This window comes from Ovis aries, chromosome 11 (assembly GCF_016772045.2).
Source record: "Ovis aries strain OAR_USU_Benz2616 breed Rambouillet chromosome 11, ARS-UI_Ramb_v3.0, whole genome shotgun sequence".
In the NCBI taxonomy this organism is placed as follows: Eukaryota; Metazoa; Chordata; class Mammalia; order Artiodactyla; family Bovidae; genus Ovis; species Ovis aries.
Genome location: NC_056064.1, coordinates 39,670,188 through 39,689,224, shown reverse-complemented (window position 1 = coordinate 39,689,224; position 19,037 = coordinate 39,670,188). Strand labels below are relative to the sequence as shown.

The 19,037-nt window shown below is 45.9% G+C and overlaps 1 protein-coding gene and 1 pseudogene across 21 annotated transcripts in view; both read right to left on the bottom strand.

Annotated features, from left to right (window-relative positions):
* Positions 1-392: 392 nt before the first annotated feature.
* On the bottom strand, positions 393-1,653 carry LOC114116971 (large ribosomal subunit protein eL19-like; annotated as a pseudogene).
* Positions 1,654-2,181: 528 nt separating this feature from the next.
* CDK12 (cyclin dependent kinase 12) overlaps positions 2,182-19,037 on the bottom strand; it is a 64,929-nt gene continuing 48,073 nt past the window's right edge. For 6 of the 21 annotated variants that reach the window (XR_001043573.5, XR_009595584.1, XR_006061217.2 and 3 more), the window contains 4 exons: positions 15,647-15,758; positions 13,196-13,339; positions 9,583-9,684; positions 2,182-9,035 (listed from right to left, as the gene is read on the bottom strand). Coding sequence is in view for 4 of the 21 variants with exons in the window: in XM_060395577.1 (XP_060251560.1) it covers positions 15,727-15,758 (32 nt within the window). In the remaining 17 variants the exon portion in view is untranslated. Of the gene's footprint in view, positions 9,685-10,007; positions 10,128-13,195; positions 13,340-13,860; positions 15,759-19,037 lie in introns of those variants that run through there. The other 15 variants (XR_001043572.5, XR_009595583.1, XR_001043574.5 and 12 more) reach the window with 4 other exon arrangements.

Here is a 19,037-nt window from a genome sequence, read left to right as displayed (position 1 = left end):
ATAAGGATGGAGGGTGTGTTGGAAGATTTGCCATTTCTGATGGGCCAGGGGAGATGGAGAAGAATGATATGTGCTCTCAGCTTGGTTCCTGAGCTGTAAGTAGACAGGGAAAGTTGTTATAAGTCCACCACAGCCACTGGAATAGGCCAGGGGAGCAATGGTAACAGCAACTGTAAAAAAAAAAAAAATCCGGTCCCAGCAGGAGGTGGGAGGAGGCAGCCTTTGGCCAGACACAGCTCCCAGGAGGAAAGCCAAGCTTTCTCTCCTGAAAGCTGGCATCTCTGCCATTCATCACGTTTGGGCTGACTCTAGGTTTCCACCTGTCAGCTTCTGCCAGTGCCCAGAGGCTTAGGGATAGACCAAATGATTCTCTAGCTCCTTCTGACTTAGCTGTCCATGATTTGGAAAGAAACAGCAGTGGTAAAGGGAGGACTAAATGTGAACTGGCTTTTATTTTAGGCAGATAAAGACTTGCTTTTTTTTAATTGAATGAGTGATGCTTGTAGTTGCCAAGGCCACTATGTACAGAGAAGAGGGGGAGAATTTTCTTAGTTTCTTCCTTCTTGGACAGAGTCCTTATAATTTCCTCCTTCGTGGCCTTGAGCCGCTCTTCACGGTGCTTGTGGGCTTCCTTGGTCTTCAACCTGTGGGCCTCAGCCTGGTCCACCAGAAGCTTCTTGTAAGCCTAGTCTGCCTTCAGCTTGCAGATATGTTCCACAAGAATCTGCTTGGTTTTTAACATTACCCTTCACTTTAAGGTACAGGCTGTGATACATGTAGTGGTCAATCGTCTTAGGTTCACAGTATCTTCTGAGAAGCCGGCACAGAATTCTCAGCTTCCTCATCCAGGAGCACTGGCAGTACCCTTTCCCTTACCTATGCCTATGTGCATCCCATTCCAGTGGGTCAAGGTGTCTTTCTAGCATCGAGCCTGGGAATGGACCATCATAGTCTTCCAGATCATCAGCCCATCTTTGATCAGCTTCTAGAACTGCTGATGTGAGGCGGCACTGGTGATTTCATTAGTCTTATTGGGGCCTAATCAGACCTTCTTTTTGCCACAGTGGAGGATGCTGAAGGCAATCCTCTTCTGAAGCCTGAACACACTTTTGGTTGCAGCCGCAGAGGCAAAATGATGAACTGGCGTTTTTTTTATTCCACTCTGCTTCCCTCGTACCATGTCCCAGACACTGAGCCTGCCCAAGGTGTATGTGTCTGTGTGTAAATGACCTATAGTTCCCCACCACACTAAAAAAAAAAAAAAAAAAAAATTAAAATGCTATTTCTCCCTTACTATTAAAATGCTATTTCTGCCCTCCACCTGTCACCCCAGAATAGAAAGCTCACTTGTCATGGGACTCAGTTTCCTCAGACCTCATCAGAGACACTCAACTTCACATTTCCAAGGACAGCCTTGGCTATTTATCCTCTGATACATACCCAAAGGCTGAGTTTTCCCTTTCCCATTCCAGGTCCCAGGTCTGTGGAAAGACTGCTCACAGGCTTCATCCACTTCAGCCTTGAAGTGTCAAAGGGGAAATGATTTCAAATGCACAAGCTATGTTGCCCCCTGCTTCAGGATATGGGCACTTGGCGTGATCAGTTGTGTCCCAGTCTTTGTGACTTGTGGAGTGTAGCCTGCCAGGGTCCTCTACCCATGGGATTTTCCAGACAAGAATACTGGGTTGGGTTGCCATTTCCTGCTTTAGGAATCCCAACCCAGGGACTGAACCTGCGTCTCTTGCATTTCCTGCATTGGCAGGCAGATTCTTTATCTTCATGGCACTGCTCTTATAACCTATGAATCAAAGTTAGCAGTGAAGACCTGACTGACCCAGGCTGCTCCAGTGTTCTTCCTGCCTCTGACATCTCTCTTTTGGTTCTGCCCACATTGTCTTCCCAGCAACCTTAGTCAAGGTCTGAGAAAGCCTGCTGTAGTAGAAAGAGCCCTATTGTCTTGAGTCCCAAGCTCTTCTTTTGCCATTTAACAGCATGTGAGTGTGGGATAATCACTTATGAGCCTCAATTTTCCCTGTCTATGAGATGGAAGTAATAGTAGGTGCCATGACTGAAGGGTTAAGAAACTTAATAATCATGAATATAAAACAACACTCAGGACACCAAGAATAGGCTTTTTCATTAGTTGCTAAGTGAGTACAAAGTCAGAGCACAAAGTGTTCCTTTTTTCAAAAAACTTTTAATTTTATTGGAGTATAGCTGATTTACAATGTTGTATTCAGTATTCTTTAACAGACTAATGATTAAACATGGTACATCTGTGGTACTTCCATATCTTGAAATAAAATAAACTACTGATATATTAAAAAACTCGGATGGATCTCCAGAGGATTATGCTGAATGAAAAAAATTCAATCCCCAAAAGTTACACAGTGTATGATTCCATTTTCAAATGACAAAATTTTAGAAGTGGAGGATATATTAGGGGTTGTCAAGGGTTAAGAAAGGGGTGACATAGAAGCGTGATCATTAAAAGGGTAACATGAATCCTTGTGGTGCTGGAACTGTGGTAGCAGATTTAAGAATTTACAGAGGTAATAAAATTGCATAGAACTTAATATATACACATATACAGGTAAAACCAGGGAAGTATGACTAAGACTGGTGGATTGAAATAATGGCAATATTCTGGTTGTGATGTTATGCTACAGTTTTACAAAATATTACTACTGGGTCAAAGTGGGCAAAATGTATAAGGGAACTCCCTGTATTACTTTTACAACTGCAATTACCTTAATTTTTAAAAAGGATATGATAGATTATTAATGTTTCTGCTGGGTATAGGAGAGAGAAGGGCCTGCCCTTGTGTTCCCACTGCAGAATTCCAAAGAGGAACATTAAAAAATATTATTCTCATTGCATCAATAAAATGATTATAACTATGGGGAATGGGGTATTTGTATCTGTTGTACCAGTAATTCCACTCCCTTGAATTTACTTTAAAAATTACAGGAAGTTTTTCACAAGAAAAAAAAGAATTCTGTAACTATTATGGTGATGGATGTTAACTAGACTCCCTGTGATGATAATTTTGCAATATATACAAATACTAAACCATTATGTTGTAATCTGAAACTAATAAAATGTTACATATCAATTCTACCTCAATAAAACATGAACAAAAAACCCACAAAGTTTTATGTGATAGGATGTTCATCATGGTATCATCTGTAACAGTAAACATATCTAAATGATTAAAATAGTGGATGAGCTTTATAATTCATGACATATCCAGGTGATGACATAGTCTATAGACTTTAAACATACTTAAAAATATAATACACCAAGTACAATGCCAGGTAGTTCTTCATTTTACTGAGATGTTCTGGGTATTTAAAAGAGCTAATATAGGTAAATGCACTTACAAACTATAAAGTGTTTGGCAAGTGCTCTGTGTTGCTGTCTTTTTATTTTGGCTGTGCTGCACAGCATGTAGGATCTTAGTTCCCTGACCAGGGATGGAACACACATGCCCCCTGCAGTAGAAGCATGGAGTCCTAACCACTGGACCACCAGGGATTTCCATTCCTGTGTTGTTATCTTACTGGCTGTCTCTCCCAGTTCCATTCTAGATGAAGTTGTACAGAGGCAGGACACCACCCGAGGAACTCCTAGCTGAAGTCATGGGTATGGGGAAACTGACTTCTTCTGGAGTGTGACTCAAAGAACTGGGGCTACTTCCTTTCCAGGAGTCTGCCACCCTGTTTCAAATCATCAATAAAACTATGGACATTACCCCCAGCATTTGCACAAACTCACATTTGGCTATAATTCCAGGGGATGCATAAGAGTCTGAAGAAATGTCAGCCCTGATGACTCTGAAAAAGTAGTAGACTCTACTGTATCAACTGCTAGTGACTGAGCACCTACTCAGTATCAGGCACTTTCTGAGGTACTTTACACCTATTATTTCACTAAATTCTCCTCACCATCTTAAAAGGTTATCTGCATTTCACAGACAAGGAAACTAGGCCTAAAAGAGGTTAAGGGATTTACCAAGGTAGCACAGCTAGTAAACAGCAGCACTAGCTTTGGAGCTCAAGGCTGTCAGCCCGTAAACTTAACAATCTTACAAACTTACACCACACATACTAGGTTTAGAACTGAGGAGGAAACTGCACTGAGGTACATGTCTGGAGGAGCCCCAGAAAATTACCCCTGTTCTTCCAACGTCCCTTGGGTAAATACAGACTTAAAACCATCCAAGGCGAAAGAAAAGTCTCTAAAGAGAAGTAGGTCCATTCTGAAGTCTTATATCCCATGAGTAAGTTTTTCCATATATCTAGCCTCTATCGTCTCTGCTAAAATCCTATCCCTTTACCTCTCTTGTTTCCAGTGGGGATGGTGAATATATGACATGACGCCCCTCCATGAAAGGTCCTGGGACCAGAGGGGATAGAGGAGTTTCTCTTTCCCCAGGACTGTTGAGGCCTTAGTTCCCTGGGATCTTCCCCAATGTATCAAACCAAACAATGAGCAGGAGAAAATGGATTAGGAAACTAGACCAAGGAGATGAGCTTGGAGGGTGGCCTGGGACTCCCTCAGAACCTTAGTGCTGCGCTCGGGTGAAGTTAAGGTGGGCTGTTTTACCCACCAGGCTCAGCAGCCAGTTTCATGTTTGACATCTACTCAGCCGTGGAGGTCCAGCCAGCGTCGTTCATGCCAGAGCCTCTTGTTTGACTCAATATGACATCTCTATAGAAAGGAGGGGTCCAGGGGATTCTGCCACTCTGCATTTATTCCTCCTGTGTCAATACTACTTTGCTGTACTTGCTCAGGAGCAGCCAGTCCACTGGGGAGGGCGGCACTTAGAGATACCCAGGGAAGAGAATAATCTTGTGAGGAGAAGCCTGGGATCCTAAGACTCTTCTCTCAACATGACAGTCAGGAAGGAAACTGGGGCCTGAGTCCAGACATAGATTGGGAAGAAGAGGTGTCTTCCATCCCTCTGTCTTTCCTTCCCTCCTCCATGCACTCTTCTACCCTGCTGGGACCTAGGCACGCCCACTGCTCACTTTGGCTTCCCTTGGCCCACCTCTCTTATGGACAGGAGAGAGTTAAAGAGATGGTATGGGCAAGCCATAAATTTCCCATCAGTGTGGGGAGGGGAGGACTGTTGGCAGGGAGGGGGGTAAGCTGGGGGGGCGGGGTGGGGAGAGCTGGGAAAAAGCCAGGAGGTTGTCTCTAGGTAACAATAAACACTGCAAGCAAGGAGCAGCTGTTACACTTACTCTCCCTGCATCACAATGCTGAAATAACACTAATAAACCAGTGTGTCCAATGCACAGGCATATACACACTCAGGGCCAAATCCTGCTGTACCCCTAGAGCTGCCCTTTGCTTCAGGTCAGGGGCCTTGGTGCCAGTGGACATACTTGTCTTGGCCTTGCTATACTTATGTGAAAGATGAGGACTGGTGAGTCAGTCTCAGAGCCAGAGTGGCATTCTCAAAAGAAAGAGGGTTTCAGAGGCTGGGGATTCTGGGTTCAGAACCGGAGGGCTTTCACTGATGGGAAGAGGTCAAATGGGGTAAATCTTGGCTGGGAGTTGGGAGGAGCAGAGGAGAGTGACAGAGAAAAAAGTGTAGCGAACAGACAACTACTTACCGTGTCTTCTCAGACTGGAGGGCAGGAGGTAGCCAGAAGTGGAGTCAGCTAAACGGAGGTGGAAGTTGAAGGAGGGTTGAGGAGAAAGAAGGTTTAAGAGGTGGTATTGGGGAGTGATCCTTGTATCTCCTGAGGTTGAACTCCCCACACCTGCCTACACCCACCTGGTACGCCAAGCCTCCCTCTTACAGCACCACTTTCATAGCAGAGCCAGGTGATATGTCAGTTCAGTACAGGGTTGAGCTTTATTATGGGTGTTCCAGCAGGGGTCCCTGGGTTTCTGATGCTGCCAGGAGGAGCTGGGGGAGTGGAACTGGTCACATCTCCCTACACAAAGAGCAGCTGGCCTGACCCTTTGTCCAGTCAAAACTGTCTCTGGATTCCAAGGAGCATCCCAGCAGAGGGGGCCCTCATCCCTGCTGGACAGCAGAGCTGCCATCAGTGACAAGAATAGAAATAGGCAAATGAAAACTTAGGTTCTCTCAGAGAACTCCCCTCCACTTCTTCTCTGAGGTTAGGAGGAAGATGCTTATTAAGTGTCTAGATACACTGGTATCCAAGATCCCTATTTCCTTTCGCTGAAACAGGGAGGCCCCTGGGACTGTGGTCTGGGGTATGGCTAGTTCTCCTGGTCCTCTTTCTGGCCCTGTGCTGCTGATGTGACCTTAAACATAGTATTTTATCATCCCCCTGATTCAGAAAGTCTGGAGAAGATGCACATCGGCTACTTGGCCTGTAAGGGAAGAGAAAATCAGCACCTTTGAAGACCACAGTTTCTGTTTCCAGCAAAGAAAGTATAAGACCAAGTGGTAATCCTTCCAGGTTCCGGTCTTAAAATAGTGTCCCTCTACTTAAAAAAAAATTTTTTGGGGGGTGTCAGCTGGGTGCCCAGAGCTGTGGCAGGCAAGAGAGGACAGGGAACAGTAGCTGTGACTGCCCAGGAGTGCTGAGCTGCCCAGCACATTACCCTGTGTGTAGCCCAGGGATACAGTAGAGTAAGACTAGCCTCTCCTATCCTTTCCTCACTGAGAAGCCTCTCCCTGGGAATGCTCAGCATTCCCTGCCATCTTCTCTCCCTTTTCCCTCTCTTCTTTCTTAGCTGGGATCTCTCCTTGCCCGACAATCCAGATGAGAGACCTCTATCCACAGAGCACAGAGTTGGGGAGAAATGGGGCAAAAGGGAGTTCTAACAGGCCTGGATGCCTTCTCCTCTTATTGTTATGAGTCATCAGAACCTTGAGCTCAGCTGAGCTGCCAGCAGCCTTCTCCCTCCCTAGAGCCACTCCAGCCGGGCAGACAGGCACCTACAGGACCCAAGAGCCCGCCATCTTCCTACTTCCAGGGCCACAGTCCCCGTCTTCATCCCTAGGAATCTGCACCACAGACACACTGAGATGAGTTAGAAAGAAGTGTGAGAGACCCCAGCGTGTGCTCTGTGCTGTAGCAGAGAGCCAGCTGCCTGTACGGCAGAGCAGGATCACCAGCCAGGAAACCTGGCACAGCATGGGCACAGAGCCTTGTCACCATGTGAGAGGGTGTGTGAGACAGGATGGGGTAAGGAGGCTTTTTCAGGAGCAGGCATCTCCTCCTGGCACCCTCTCTGGTCACTGTCTCTTCTCCATGGCTTATCTCCCCAGGTATTGATGGACATCATGGCACTGCCACCTCTGAAATGTCTTCCTTCACCTCCTCCATGTCTTTGGGAGTTCTGCATGATAACCTTCGAGGTGTCAAGGTGGGAGGGTCAGACATCCAGCTCTCTTACCAACCAGTGGGACACACTGACGGAGAAGGAGGAAAGGAGCCCCAACAGAGTAAAAGTTAAACCTGGACCAACACAGAGTCCCTCAGCAACCCCTCTTCTCTAGAGTGCAGGGGATACTGGGTACTGCTACATCTGCTTTCACTTACTTCAAGTCTATCCCTCTTTCCCAGCAAAAGCTCAGGGTTACTTCTGGATTCCAGAGCAGGCTCCAGGCTCTGACTCCAAGGCTGTAGATGTCATACCCTTGGTTAAATATTGAGAGTGTGAGGCAGGGCTAGTGGAGATTGAGGGGAGAGAAGTCTTGTTCCTGAGAGAAACATCAAGAATCTATCAATAATTGAATGGTTTAAGGGCCTTTTAGCTCCTTCAGTATACCTCTAATCCTGGAGTAGGGGTAGACAAAGGGTGAGAAAGAAGGCCTTCAGAAAGCCTGACACCTCTTGTCTTTCTCCATGGAATGCTCTTCTATTGCTCTGTTTCCCTAAATAAGAGCCATCTAATAAATCCCCTCAACAACACTCAGTATGAATAGCCTGCTTTAAGTTAGGTAGCAACACCCCAACCAAAGGTGGGACTATAGGCCTCAGTTTCCAAATTCCCCCTCTCTATCTTCCCTCTTTCTGGCTTCTCCCTGACCTCCGCCACACCTCTTCCTGCAGGTTCTTGGAAGCAGGGGCAATGCAAGGCAGCCTTCTCATCTTGTTGGTAGTAGAAAGGGCAGAGAATCAGACAGCCAAGGAGATGGCTCTGAGGGTCTAAGAAAAGGGCAGAATGAGCCTGGGGGCACTTAGAAAGGCACATCTGGGTCTTTCCTAGGGACTTTGGGGATATTAAATGTTGAGTGTACTGAGATGAGAACATATTTCTGGGAGTAGGGGATACGTGTTGGGGGCTTGGAGAGTGTGACAAAGTCTCTAAAACTCACACAGCTTTCCAAGCTCTCTGCCCATCCTTGTCCAGACCTCAACTTAGTCCCATGAAGCACAGAACAAACAATGTTGAATTTTTTTTTAATGTTGACTTTTTTAAGGAAGGAAGGAGATGCCAGGAAATACCCTCTTTGGCAACGTAGTGGGCAAGTCACTTCTCTCCATAAGTCCTTCTTAACTCTAGCATCTGAACAGTGAAGGAGGTGGGGGTGGGGACAGCTGGAAACATGCCCCTCTCTCCAGTGTTCATCAATACCTTATAGAATTGGACGGGGCTTCACTAAGAGCTTTGGGCCATCAGTTCAGTTCAGTCGCTCCAACTCTTTGCGACCCCATGAATCGCAGCACACCAGGCCTCCCTGTCCATCACCAACTCCCGGAGTTCACTCAAACTCATGTTCATCGAGTCAGTGATGCCATCCACCCATCTCATCCTCTGTCGTCCCCTTTTCCTCCGGCCCCCAATCCCTCCCAGCATCAGGGTCTTTTCCCATGAGTCACCTCTTTGCATGAGGTGGCCAAAGTACTGGAGTTTCAGCTTTAGCATCATTCCTTCCAAAGAACACCCAGGGCTGATCTCCTGTAGAATGGACTGGTTGGATATCCTTGCAGTCCAAGGGACTCTCAAGAGTCTTCTCCAACACCACAGTTCAAAAGCATCAATTCTTCGGCACTCAGCTTTCTTCACAGTCCAACTCTCACATCCATACATGACCACTGGAAAAACCATAGCCTTGACTAGACGGACCTTTGTTGGCAAAGTATGGTGCTGCACAAATACAGGGGCATTTCTGACTCAGCTTTCAGGGCCTTAAGTTTTAATTCTCTCTTCTTGGCCTAGACATAGGACAAGACCACGCCTTGCTATATTTTGGGGCATAATTTTCTCTACCAGTTTTTACTGCAGTAGAAAAATCTGTCATAAGATCTCAGAAAAAGCTCAATATTTAGTCGCCATTGGGGAATCTATATCTTGGTTAAGGAACTGGGGAAGTTGATGTATTTCCTCCCCTGTGCCTTTTAGAATACAGTAAAATCTCATGGGAGTGGGTAGTTCTGGAGGATCTGTCTACAAGAAAGCAAGGGAATGGAGATGCCTTCTGGAACAGACTGTAAGAGGGAAATGTCCCCCCAGTAATGCACCCACCTTACTCCCTTAAGTTACTTTCAAAACTCAGGGGTCAGAGACAGGAGACTCCAAGAAACGGAAAATAATACGCTGCCAAACCTTTCCCCTTGACTTTGCTCCCAATACCCTACCTACCTACATTTTCTGGTGTTCCCAGGAATTCCCCAAATCCAGGAACAAAAGTAACTCCAGGACAAGATTCAACTGTTTCCCTTCTCTGGGTCTCTGTTTCCACATCTGTAAAACGAAAGGTTTGAAAAGATGAGCTCCAAGTTCTCTTCCTTACAACAGTAAGGGTCTATGATTCATATCCCAAGGCATCAGCCCTCATTTGCATGTAATTTCCATGGCACTTATTTTATGTCTAAACGCACAGAAATATCTCTGAATCCTGCCCCTCTCCTCCCTCTTACCAGAGTCTCCGGGTCTTTGGTCCTTAGCTCTTATCTTCACCCTTCAAGGACCTCAAAGCTCTGTCCTCACCTTCCTTTCACAGTTTTACAGCACTCACTGGGACAAGCTCAACTGCACAAAACTCGGGAACAAGAAAATAGCCTTACCTAATATTCCTGGCTGCAATATGGGGGCTCAGAAGTGAGTCAACTGGTGAGGTTCCATCCTTTTTGAAGGTCCTGGCAATTGGGGGGAAATCCCAGTGCCTCTCCTCCTCCTCCACCTTGCTATTCTCCATGCCAGAACGCAAAGTGGCCAGTGATTGATGGGCCTGGGTTCCTGGTAACCGCACCCAGTGGCCCAATCCTCCTCCCCTACCCAATCTCTCCCCTGTCCCTATTCAGAGATCAGATTGTCTCATGTTGGTCCCTGCGGTCCCATTAATTAAAAATACATCCAATTAAATGGCAGGTGAAAACGTGCTATTGGAGCTCTCCACCCCCCTGCCCCAGCTTGGTCCCCCCACCCCCCTTTTAAGGCTCAGCTGTGCTTTGAGCTGAGAAAAAAAAAGAGAGAGAGAGGAAGAAAGAGGGAGAGAGAAGAGGAAGACATAGAGGTGGGGGTATGGGGGAAAGCTATTTGAACCTCTGCCAGGGTAGCATGTGCCAGCCTGGGAGGGTGGCACTGTGCCCTGGTGTCTAATTTCTGGAGGTGTGAGTAGGTTCAGTCAGCTGGGTACCCACTTCCACTTCCCTTAAAGGGGCAGAGGGAAGTCAAAGGTTGCGGCTAGCTTTACTGCCCTCCTTCTGGGTTCGGTGAATGAAAGGTAGAAGTGTAAATGGTAGATGGCCCTTAAGACAGGGTGTGATGTTCAGGGGTTGCAAGAGGCTGAGGCTTCTATTCTTGGTATACTGCTCTTCCCCAAACTGCAAAGAAGATAACGAGAAGCATGGTGGGACCCAGGTGGCAGGACATGGCAATGCTCCCAAGCCAGGCTGTACCTACCCCTGCCCACAGGAAAGCTGAGAAAAAAATGGAGGGAGGGAGGAAGGAAGGAGCCATGATTTGGGTGGGAGCAGACGAGTCAAATAGGATAAAATATACCAGCATGGACATTTGCGTGGGCAGCACCTTATAAGTAAGAGGCTCTGGAGGGACCTACTTGTTCTTTCGCTGTACAAAAAGAAGCAGAAGTAGTACAAAGTCACCTCAATCTGGCAGGCTGTGGGTAGGGCATCTTTTCTCCTTCACATTTATGGTGTCCCCAGCATTTTGTAAGGCATTTGTCCTGTCCTCCACCCCTCTAAACCCTTCCGGCCCCAAGCAAGGCAAAGTTAATAGGCACTGAGAGCTGTTGGGTGAGGAGCTACAAAAAAAAGAGTAACCAAAAGTGGTACTCAGAATCCAGGCAGTACTGGGAGTATCTGCCAACTGAGGGCCCCCTCCTGGCCTCCCTGGCAGTCTCAGTACCTCCTCACTTCACTTTAACGCTAATTGGAGATTTTAATCTGCGCTGCTGCTCTGCTCGGGGTGCTGGGGGGAGCGCCAGCTGTGCAGCAATTCCAGCAGCACCGACTGTTTAATCAAGCTGTCCTCCTGGGGAGGGACCCTCGGGCATGGGGGTAGGAGGGAGGAGGAGAACCTCTGTCATCTCCCTTAGCCTGTTCAGCATAGAAGGGTTTCCTGGAGACTGAGGACCAAATGTGGGAGACCTTATCCCCACAAGGGCTCCATGGCCCTTGGATCCTTAGTGGAGCCAATACACATATGGGAGCACCATGAGGCTTAAGGGCCGAAGCAGTCCCCATCCCATCCTGCTTTCTGACACCTTTTTTGGCACAGAGCCCCAGAGTGTCCTGGGTGTCCTTTAGGCACGCAGGCTGTAAATATCTTTCAGATCATCTGAGCTCTGCAGGTTTGTGCTGGGAGAAGTGATGGGGGCATAGAAGGTTGAACTTTGCTACTCTCTCAGTCTTCTCAGTCTCTCCCTTTCTCTTAAGAGAGCTAACTCTTTAAGAGCTACTTCTCTTGAAACAATTATCATAAGAGACTTTTTTTTTTTTTCTCTCTGAAAACCCAGATACCTCCAAACTCTGGGCTGGAAAGTGACTGTCTAGAGGCTGACGACAGGTGGAGCTTGTTACACCCCTAAAGAAAGAAACACCTGTACAAGGTGTTTGGTGCCTAAAACTAGGAGGCTTCTGAGGTTTGACTGGGAATCGACATGTCAGTCCACTAGGAAGAGCATTCAGGGTTTCAGGCCATTTTTAAAGGAAGATCAAGTGCAAGAACAATGAACTATTCTTCTGGCTCCTTGGGCCTCTGAACTCAGGCTCTCTGGGTATTTTTCTCACCTCTGTCTCAGGGAAAGAGTGTGGTGCCCCCTTCTCCCTTCACCCAAATGCTATCTGCTAAGGGGCAGGAGTTTTAATTGGTCAGCAGCGCCCTCGTGTGGCAAAAACCAAGGCTATAGCAGCCCAAGTGGCCCAGAAGCTTTGAGGGATCAGACATCCAGACTGACAGAGGGGTAGGCACGGTACTCTAGGTACCCAGTACTTCCAGAGACATTTCCTACTTTCGAACACCTAACTCTCCATCCATCCCACCCTAACTGCCTCACCTCCAATTCAAGGTATGTGCCTACCAGGGGAGGGGGCACCTTACCCAGAGCTGGCATTTGCTTAGGCCTACTGCTTACACTGTCTGGATTGCAGGGGTGAAGAGCCATTGCTGACAGAGGAGATCTAAGGTCAAAAGGGTAAGCTGATATCAACTACAATGGCAGGAGAGGCTCTGGAACCCCTGCCAACTCCCTACAGGTGCCAGACAAGAGCTGCCTTCTGAGCTGGAGACTGAGTATTACTTACTGATGGGTTCTGCCCTACAGTGATCCATTTGCTACTCCCTGGATGTGTCTGAAAATGAACAGGGACAGACTCTTAAGAGTCTGAGATCCTTGTCCTCAGGAATGGACACAAGATAAGAACCTTTCCTTCAAAAGATTCAAGTTATTCCCCAAGGTTCCAGGCCATAGGGAAGAATGCACATTTGGGACTTCAGGCTTCCAGCCCTAAGAGAAGGGCTGCCTGTCATTAGACCCTAACACTATCCATTTACTGTTCCCTTCTTCCCTCACCCACTAAATGGGAGAAATGGTTTTGAATTACAGAAAAGAGGATGGTATCTAACATTAGGAATGCCGCTCTAAAAATTAGGGCTGGAAGTCACCAAGCCAGAGAGCTAAGTAAACATGGCCTTCCCCTTGTTTGGAGATATTTAACAATAGAGAGAAATATTTCCAGAGAGAAATATGATCCTGTTTGGGGTTGAAGGGTAGGGAGAGGAGAGGACCTACCTCGCCAGAAGAAGGGTAGGGGTAGGCACTGTAGGTTGGTGCCCGGCTCAGTTCTGGGCACTGAGGATGGGAATAAGCAGGCTGGCAGACCTCTACTTCTGGTGTCCTGCACAGTGTGTGGACAGGGGGCATGGCCCATCAAACCTGGGAAGGATGTGGAGAAATTGATGAGAAGTAGTAAAAAGGGACATCAATGTCCTATCCTCAGAAGAAAGAGAAAATAGCTTTTGAGGGAAAAAGAAGTCAGGGCTATATGTGAATGACATAGTGGATGAGTGAGGCAGGTGTTGTAGAGAGGCTGAGAGTAACAAATATTAGCATCACGTTATTGAGTAATAGCTGATCAATAAATAAGAACAGGGATGAAATGACCACTAATGTCAATAAAGGGGGTTACCCATTCTAGCCAGGAGGGAGGAACTGCTAATCAGAAGGTAGGACACTGGACTTCCCTGGTGATCCAGTGGCTGAGAATCTGCCTGCCAATGCAGGGCACATGAGTTCGAACCTTGGTCTGGGAGGATTCCACATATGGTGGGGCAACCAAGCCTGTGTGCCACAACTACCGAGCCTGTGCTCTAGAGCCTGCATTCCCAACTAGAGAGGAGAACCCCAACTAGAGAAATCTGATGCACAGCAACAAAGACCCAGCACAGCAATAAATAAATAAATAAATTTTTATTTTAAAAAGAAGGTAGGACACCATGGTAGAGTAAAAAAAAAAATTTAAAGATCTCCTAAGGCAATAGAAATAAAAGCGAAAATAAACAAATGGGACCTAATCAAACTTATAACCTTTTGCACAACAAAGGAAACAATAAACAAAATGAAAAGACAACCTACAGACTGGGAGAAATTATTTGCAAATGATGTGACCAACAAAGGCTTAATTTCCAAAATATACAAACAGCTCATACAACTCAGTGACAAAAAAACAACTCAGTCCAAAAATGGGCAGAAGACCTAAATAACCATTTCTCCAAAGAAGACATATAGATGGTCTACTGACATGTCTCTATTGATACATGAAAAGATGGTCAACATTACTAATTATTAGAGAAATGCAAATCAAAACTACAATGAGAGACTTCCCTGGTGGTCCAGTAGTTAAGAATCTGCCTGCCAATGCAGGGGTCATGGGTTCGATCCCCAGTCTGGGAAGATTCCATATACCATGGGGCAATTAATTAATGTGTCACAGCTACTTAAGTCTTCATGCTCTAGAGCCTGTGCTCTGCAACAAGAGGAGCCACTGAAATGGGAAGTCTGTGCACTGCAACTGAGAGAAACTCCCGCTCGCCACAACTAGAGGAAGCCTGTGAGCCACAACAAAGATCCAGGGTAGCCAAAAAAAATTAATTAATTTTTAAAAAACCTACAATGAGGTACCACCTCATACTGGTCAGAATGACCATCATTAAAAAGTCTAAAAATAACAAATTCTGGAGGGTGTAGAGAAAAGGGAACCCTCCCAACACTGTTGGTGGAAATGTAAATTGGTGCAGCCAAGATGGAAAACAGTATGGAGGTTCCTTTAAAAACTAAAACCAGAGTTATCATTTGATCCAGCAGTCCCATTCTTGGGCATATATCCAGACAAAACTATGATCTGAAAAGATGCATACACCCCTGTAAGTTCATAGTAGCACTATTTACAATAGCCAACACATGGAAACAACCTAAATGTCCATCAACATATGAGTGAATAAAGAGGATGTGGGACACATATACAATGGAATACTGCTGCTGCTGCTGCTAAGTCGCTTCAGTTGTGTCCGACTCTGTGCGACCCCATAGACGGCAGCCCAACAGGCTCCCCCATCCCTGGGATTCTCCAGGCAAGAACACTGGAGTGGGTTGCCATTTCCTTCTCCAATGCATGAAAGTGAAAAGTGAAAGTGAAGTCGCTCAGTCGTGTCCGACTCTTCGAGACCCCATGGACTGCAGTCCACCAGGCTGCAGAAGGCATCCATGGGGTTCTCCAGGCAAGAGTACTGGAGTGGGGTGCCATGGAATACTACTCACCCACAAAAAAGAATAAAACAATGCCACTTGCAGCAACATGGATGGACCTAGAGATTATCACACTAAGCGAAGTAAGTTAGAAACAGAAAGTCAAACACTAAATGATATCACTTATATGTGGAATCTAGAGTACAGACTTGCCATTGCCCAAGGGGAAGGGAGAGAGATGGATTGAGAGTTTGGGACTAGCAGATGCAAATTGTTAAATACAGAAGGATTAAACAAGATCCTATTGCATAGTACAGGGAACTATATTTAATATCCTATAATAAACCATAATGGATAAGAATTTTTTAAAAAAGCTAAGGTAACTCCCCTGGAGATCTTTGGGACTAAGAACTTCCCTGAGACTGTATGTGTGTGTATATAAGTGTTAATCCCTTATAAAAGCAGCCCAGTGACCTCTGATTAGCTTAAGATCCCTACCTGGCTCGAAACTCTTGTGAAAGAGAGTGAATTTGCCAGGACTCCGGATGTCAGGTAACTAATGGACATTACCAAATTCCTCAGGGGCCATTCCTCCTCCTGCTGCTGTCACCTGTAAAAGAAAATGACATGTAACATTAGACATGAGATAAGGGGCCAGACACCAAAAAGGGTATATGCTCTTTCACTCAAGGAGCATGGTCCTAGTAGGTAAAGTGATGACGATGATCACCACTCTACTTTACAGAGCTGAGAAGGATTCAGATGAACCTTAAGTACATGCCCAAGGACAGTTTTAAGTTTTCTAAGATTCCTAACTCCAGGCAAGTAGCTCCCAGTCTAGTAAAGTAAAAACTATGCTTCCTATAATTAAGAGAGAAATTGGGAATTCAACATAAAAGGAAGCTCTGAAACCCAGAATTATAAAGGGCAATGAAGGTTCGACATGAATGCAAAGTTAATGCAAGAAAGTGACTCAAAAGAGGATAACTAGCTTTAGATTAGATAATCAGATTGTTCTGAAGGCTCTCTTGTCTAAAACATCTTGAAGAAAGGCTCAGGACTTCCTATGACACAGAAAGGAGGTTTGTGGGACAGTAGATTTGACACAGTTTGGGCAGGTAGGTTTGTATATTCCCTATGTAGGGATGAATCTGCATGGGGACCAACTTCACATTTCTCCTGTCTATCAACCACGGTATGATGGAGAAAATGTAAAGATACGTACTGGGATCTATTTGTCATCAGCAATCGAAACTCATTTTGCAACCCCCATGCCTCTCTGACCTATACCTATAACCTAGACCTAGATCTATCTCTAAGCTGCCTTTCTCCTAAGATTTTGCTTCCAGTTTAGGAACTAGTTAGCATTCCCCTCCTGGCTCAGCAGCTCCCAGACTCATATACCCAGAAAATAAGCACTGGAAGGGACATCTGGGAGAGGTCCAAAGAGGGGAAGGGAGTCTCAGCACCAGAGTGAGATGACTTTAGAAACTTCCATGCCTGTCAGCCCAGTGAGCACACTATTCAGGACTTAGGTCACTGTGGAGCACACCACCTTCCTTCCGCTCCACCAAAGAAGAAAACCAACAATCCAAAACTAAAAAATAAGGGAGAGACTAGAGCTCCCCTAGCCCCCAATTTGCCTGTAATCTCAGAGTATCTTATTTTACTAAGAGTTCTATAATCCCTTCTTTCATTCAGCAGCTCCCCTTAGTTTCCCAGCAACTGAGATGTTTTCTTTCTCTTTTCCTTCTGATTATTTTCAATATGCTTTATTATAATGCAAAGGAGCATGAGTTGAAATTTAGGGTAAATTCCTCACAAAATCTCTGAGGATCTTTTCATACTATGCAACCCCTGGATGATGGCTGGCAACAAGCTCCCTGAATTTGGGGTAACTCTGAGGCATCAGGATCTTTGGTTATGACTTGCCACTTGCTTCCCAACGAGCCAGAGTTCTTGACTCTAAATAAAAATTAGTCATACAATTTGCATGTCATTGGGTCTTTGAGGTAAAAACATATAAAGCTTCCCAGTTTTTCTACTAAGTTTTTAACCTAACTTTCTTCCTCAATCTGTCCTTCCCCTCCTGACCTGCCCCTCAAATCTCACAGCCTTACTTTCTTGAGGAAGCATAGGACTGTCAGGAACTGATGATCTTAAAATTGGAGGCTCTATACTCAATAGGTTAAGATCCTAGACTCTTGGCTTCTAGTCTTGGCTGGCTGCCGCTAACTCACTGTGAGACTGTGGACAAGGCATTTCCCTTCCCTAAGCCTCAGTTTCTTTCTCCATAAATTGGGAAGTTGAATTAGATGGTCTTTAGTTTCCTTTCTAGCTCTGGTCATCTATGATTCTATCAGGAAGAAGACATACTGTCCTTCCATCAGGAAGTGAAATATTCCTGCCCTTCGTACTTTTCTCTCAGGGCTACAGCATAGAGAAGCTCCTCTGTAGATACCTGCCTTCTCAAACTGGCTTAAATTAAGGGACAAACAAGTGAGTTCCAGCAGGAGGCCAAACTCCTTTCATTATGAAGAAATGTTAAAAAGGTAATCTAATTCTAACCCTGAATCTTGACAAAGCAGATTAGACAAGGTGGGTATGGGGCACAAAAAAAGCATGACACCCACCCTGCCCCCAACACACAACTTACGACTGTTTAAGAGTCTGAGCACACATTTGGCCTTGCCCTAGGGAACTCTGTATAACCAGTGACTGCTTAAGCCAATACAACTGTGTGTGGATGGAAGAAAGCAAGGACATGTGTAAATACTTCCAGAGCATAGGTGTAGATGTCCAATCAATACACATACACTCATCCTGTTCTCTCTTACTTAAGCCTATATGTGCTGTTTGAGAAGCTATTGTGGGAGGGGACACCGCATCCTGGTCTTTCCCCTCCCCAAAGTCAGAAAGGAAGAGACAGTGAGGCAGGAGCTACTTGGCTTCCTATAAATTGTTTTGTCCTTCCTCACAGCTGCAATCAGAAGCTAAGGGCTCCCGCAGGCCTTGTTCTGATCTGCTGCAGGCGATGGAGGGTTTTTGAAACCGAGAGGACTTGGCTGCAGCCCCGTTTCAGCTGCCATTGGGGCTGGCTAATGGGCTCATTCTGGAAGACCCCCGCCTGCTGCACTAAAGAGTCCCCCGCCGACCCCCTCCCCAGTCCCAACCCAATTAATAAATGGGGGCTCCCACTTTATGGCTCTGGGAGAAGGAACCAGAGATACAAATGACCCCCAGGGAGGGAGAGAAAAAGGCCTTCCAAGAATCAAGCCAGAGAATTGTGCATCCACAGGCACATGCTGCCACAGGCTAGTCATATCTCATTTTCAAAGCATTAACGGGGAAGAAACTGGCAAAAAACTGTATTTTCTTTCCCAGATCCAGAGTGGGATAGCATTCTTGAAGTCTGAGGGTACACCCCAGGCATCAGCTCTCTTTCACCTGGTTCTCCAATCTGAAAAAAGGCAGAGTACAGGTGACCATCTGGGCACATAGCACACACTCAACTATTTTCCAGGGGCTATCTCTCCTACTAAACTCTGCAATACTGAACACAGACATATCCCATCAATATTTGGTTAATAAACATTTTCTACTTCTTAAAAACAAAGCAGCTACCTCTTTCCAAAATCTCATCACCATGAACAGTATAAATATGTCCTGAGGTTATCGACCTTAGCCTATCTTTTTAATTTCTCTCCTCACATCCAAACTATCATCAAGCCTAGCTAATTCTACTGACCCCCTCCCTTTCTTCTCCTTCCCCTTGTCTTACTCTAGTTGCCGCTCTTAGGGCCTTACATCTGGACAAGAACAATAATATCCTAGCAAGTTTTTCTGCTTCCATGACCTAGTATAGCTGCAAGTCCTGAACATTGTGTTC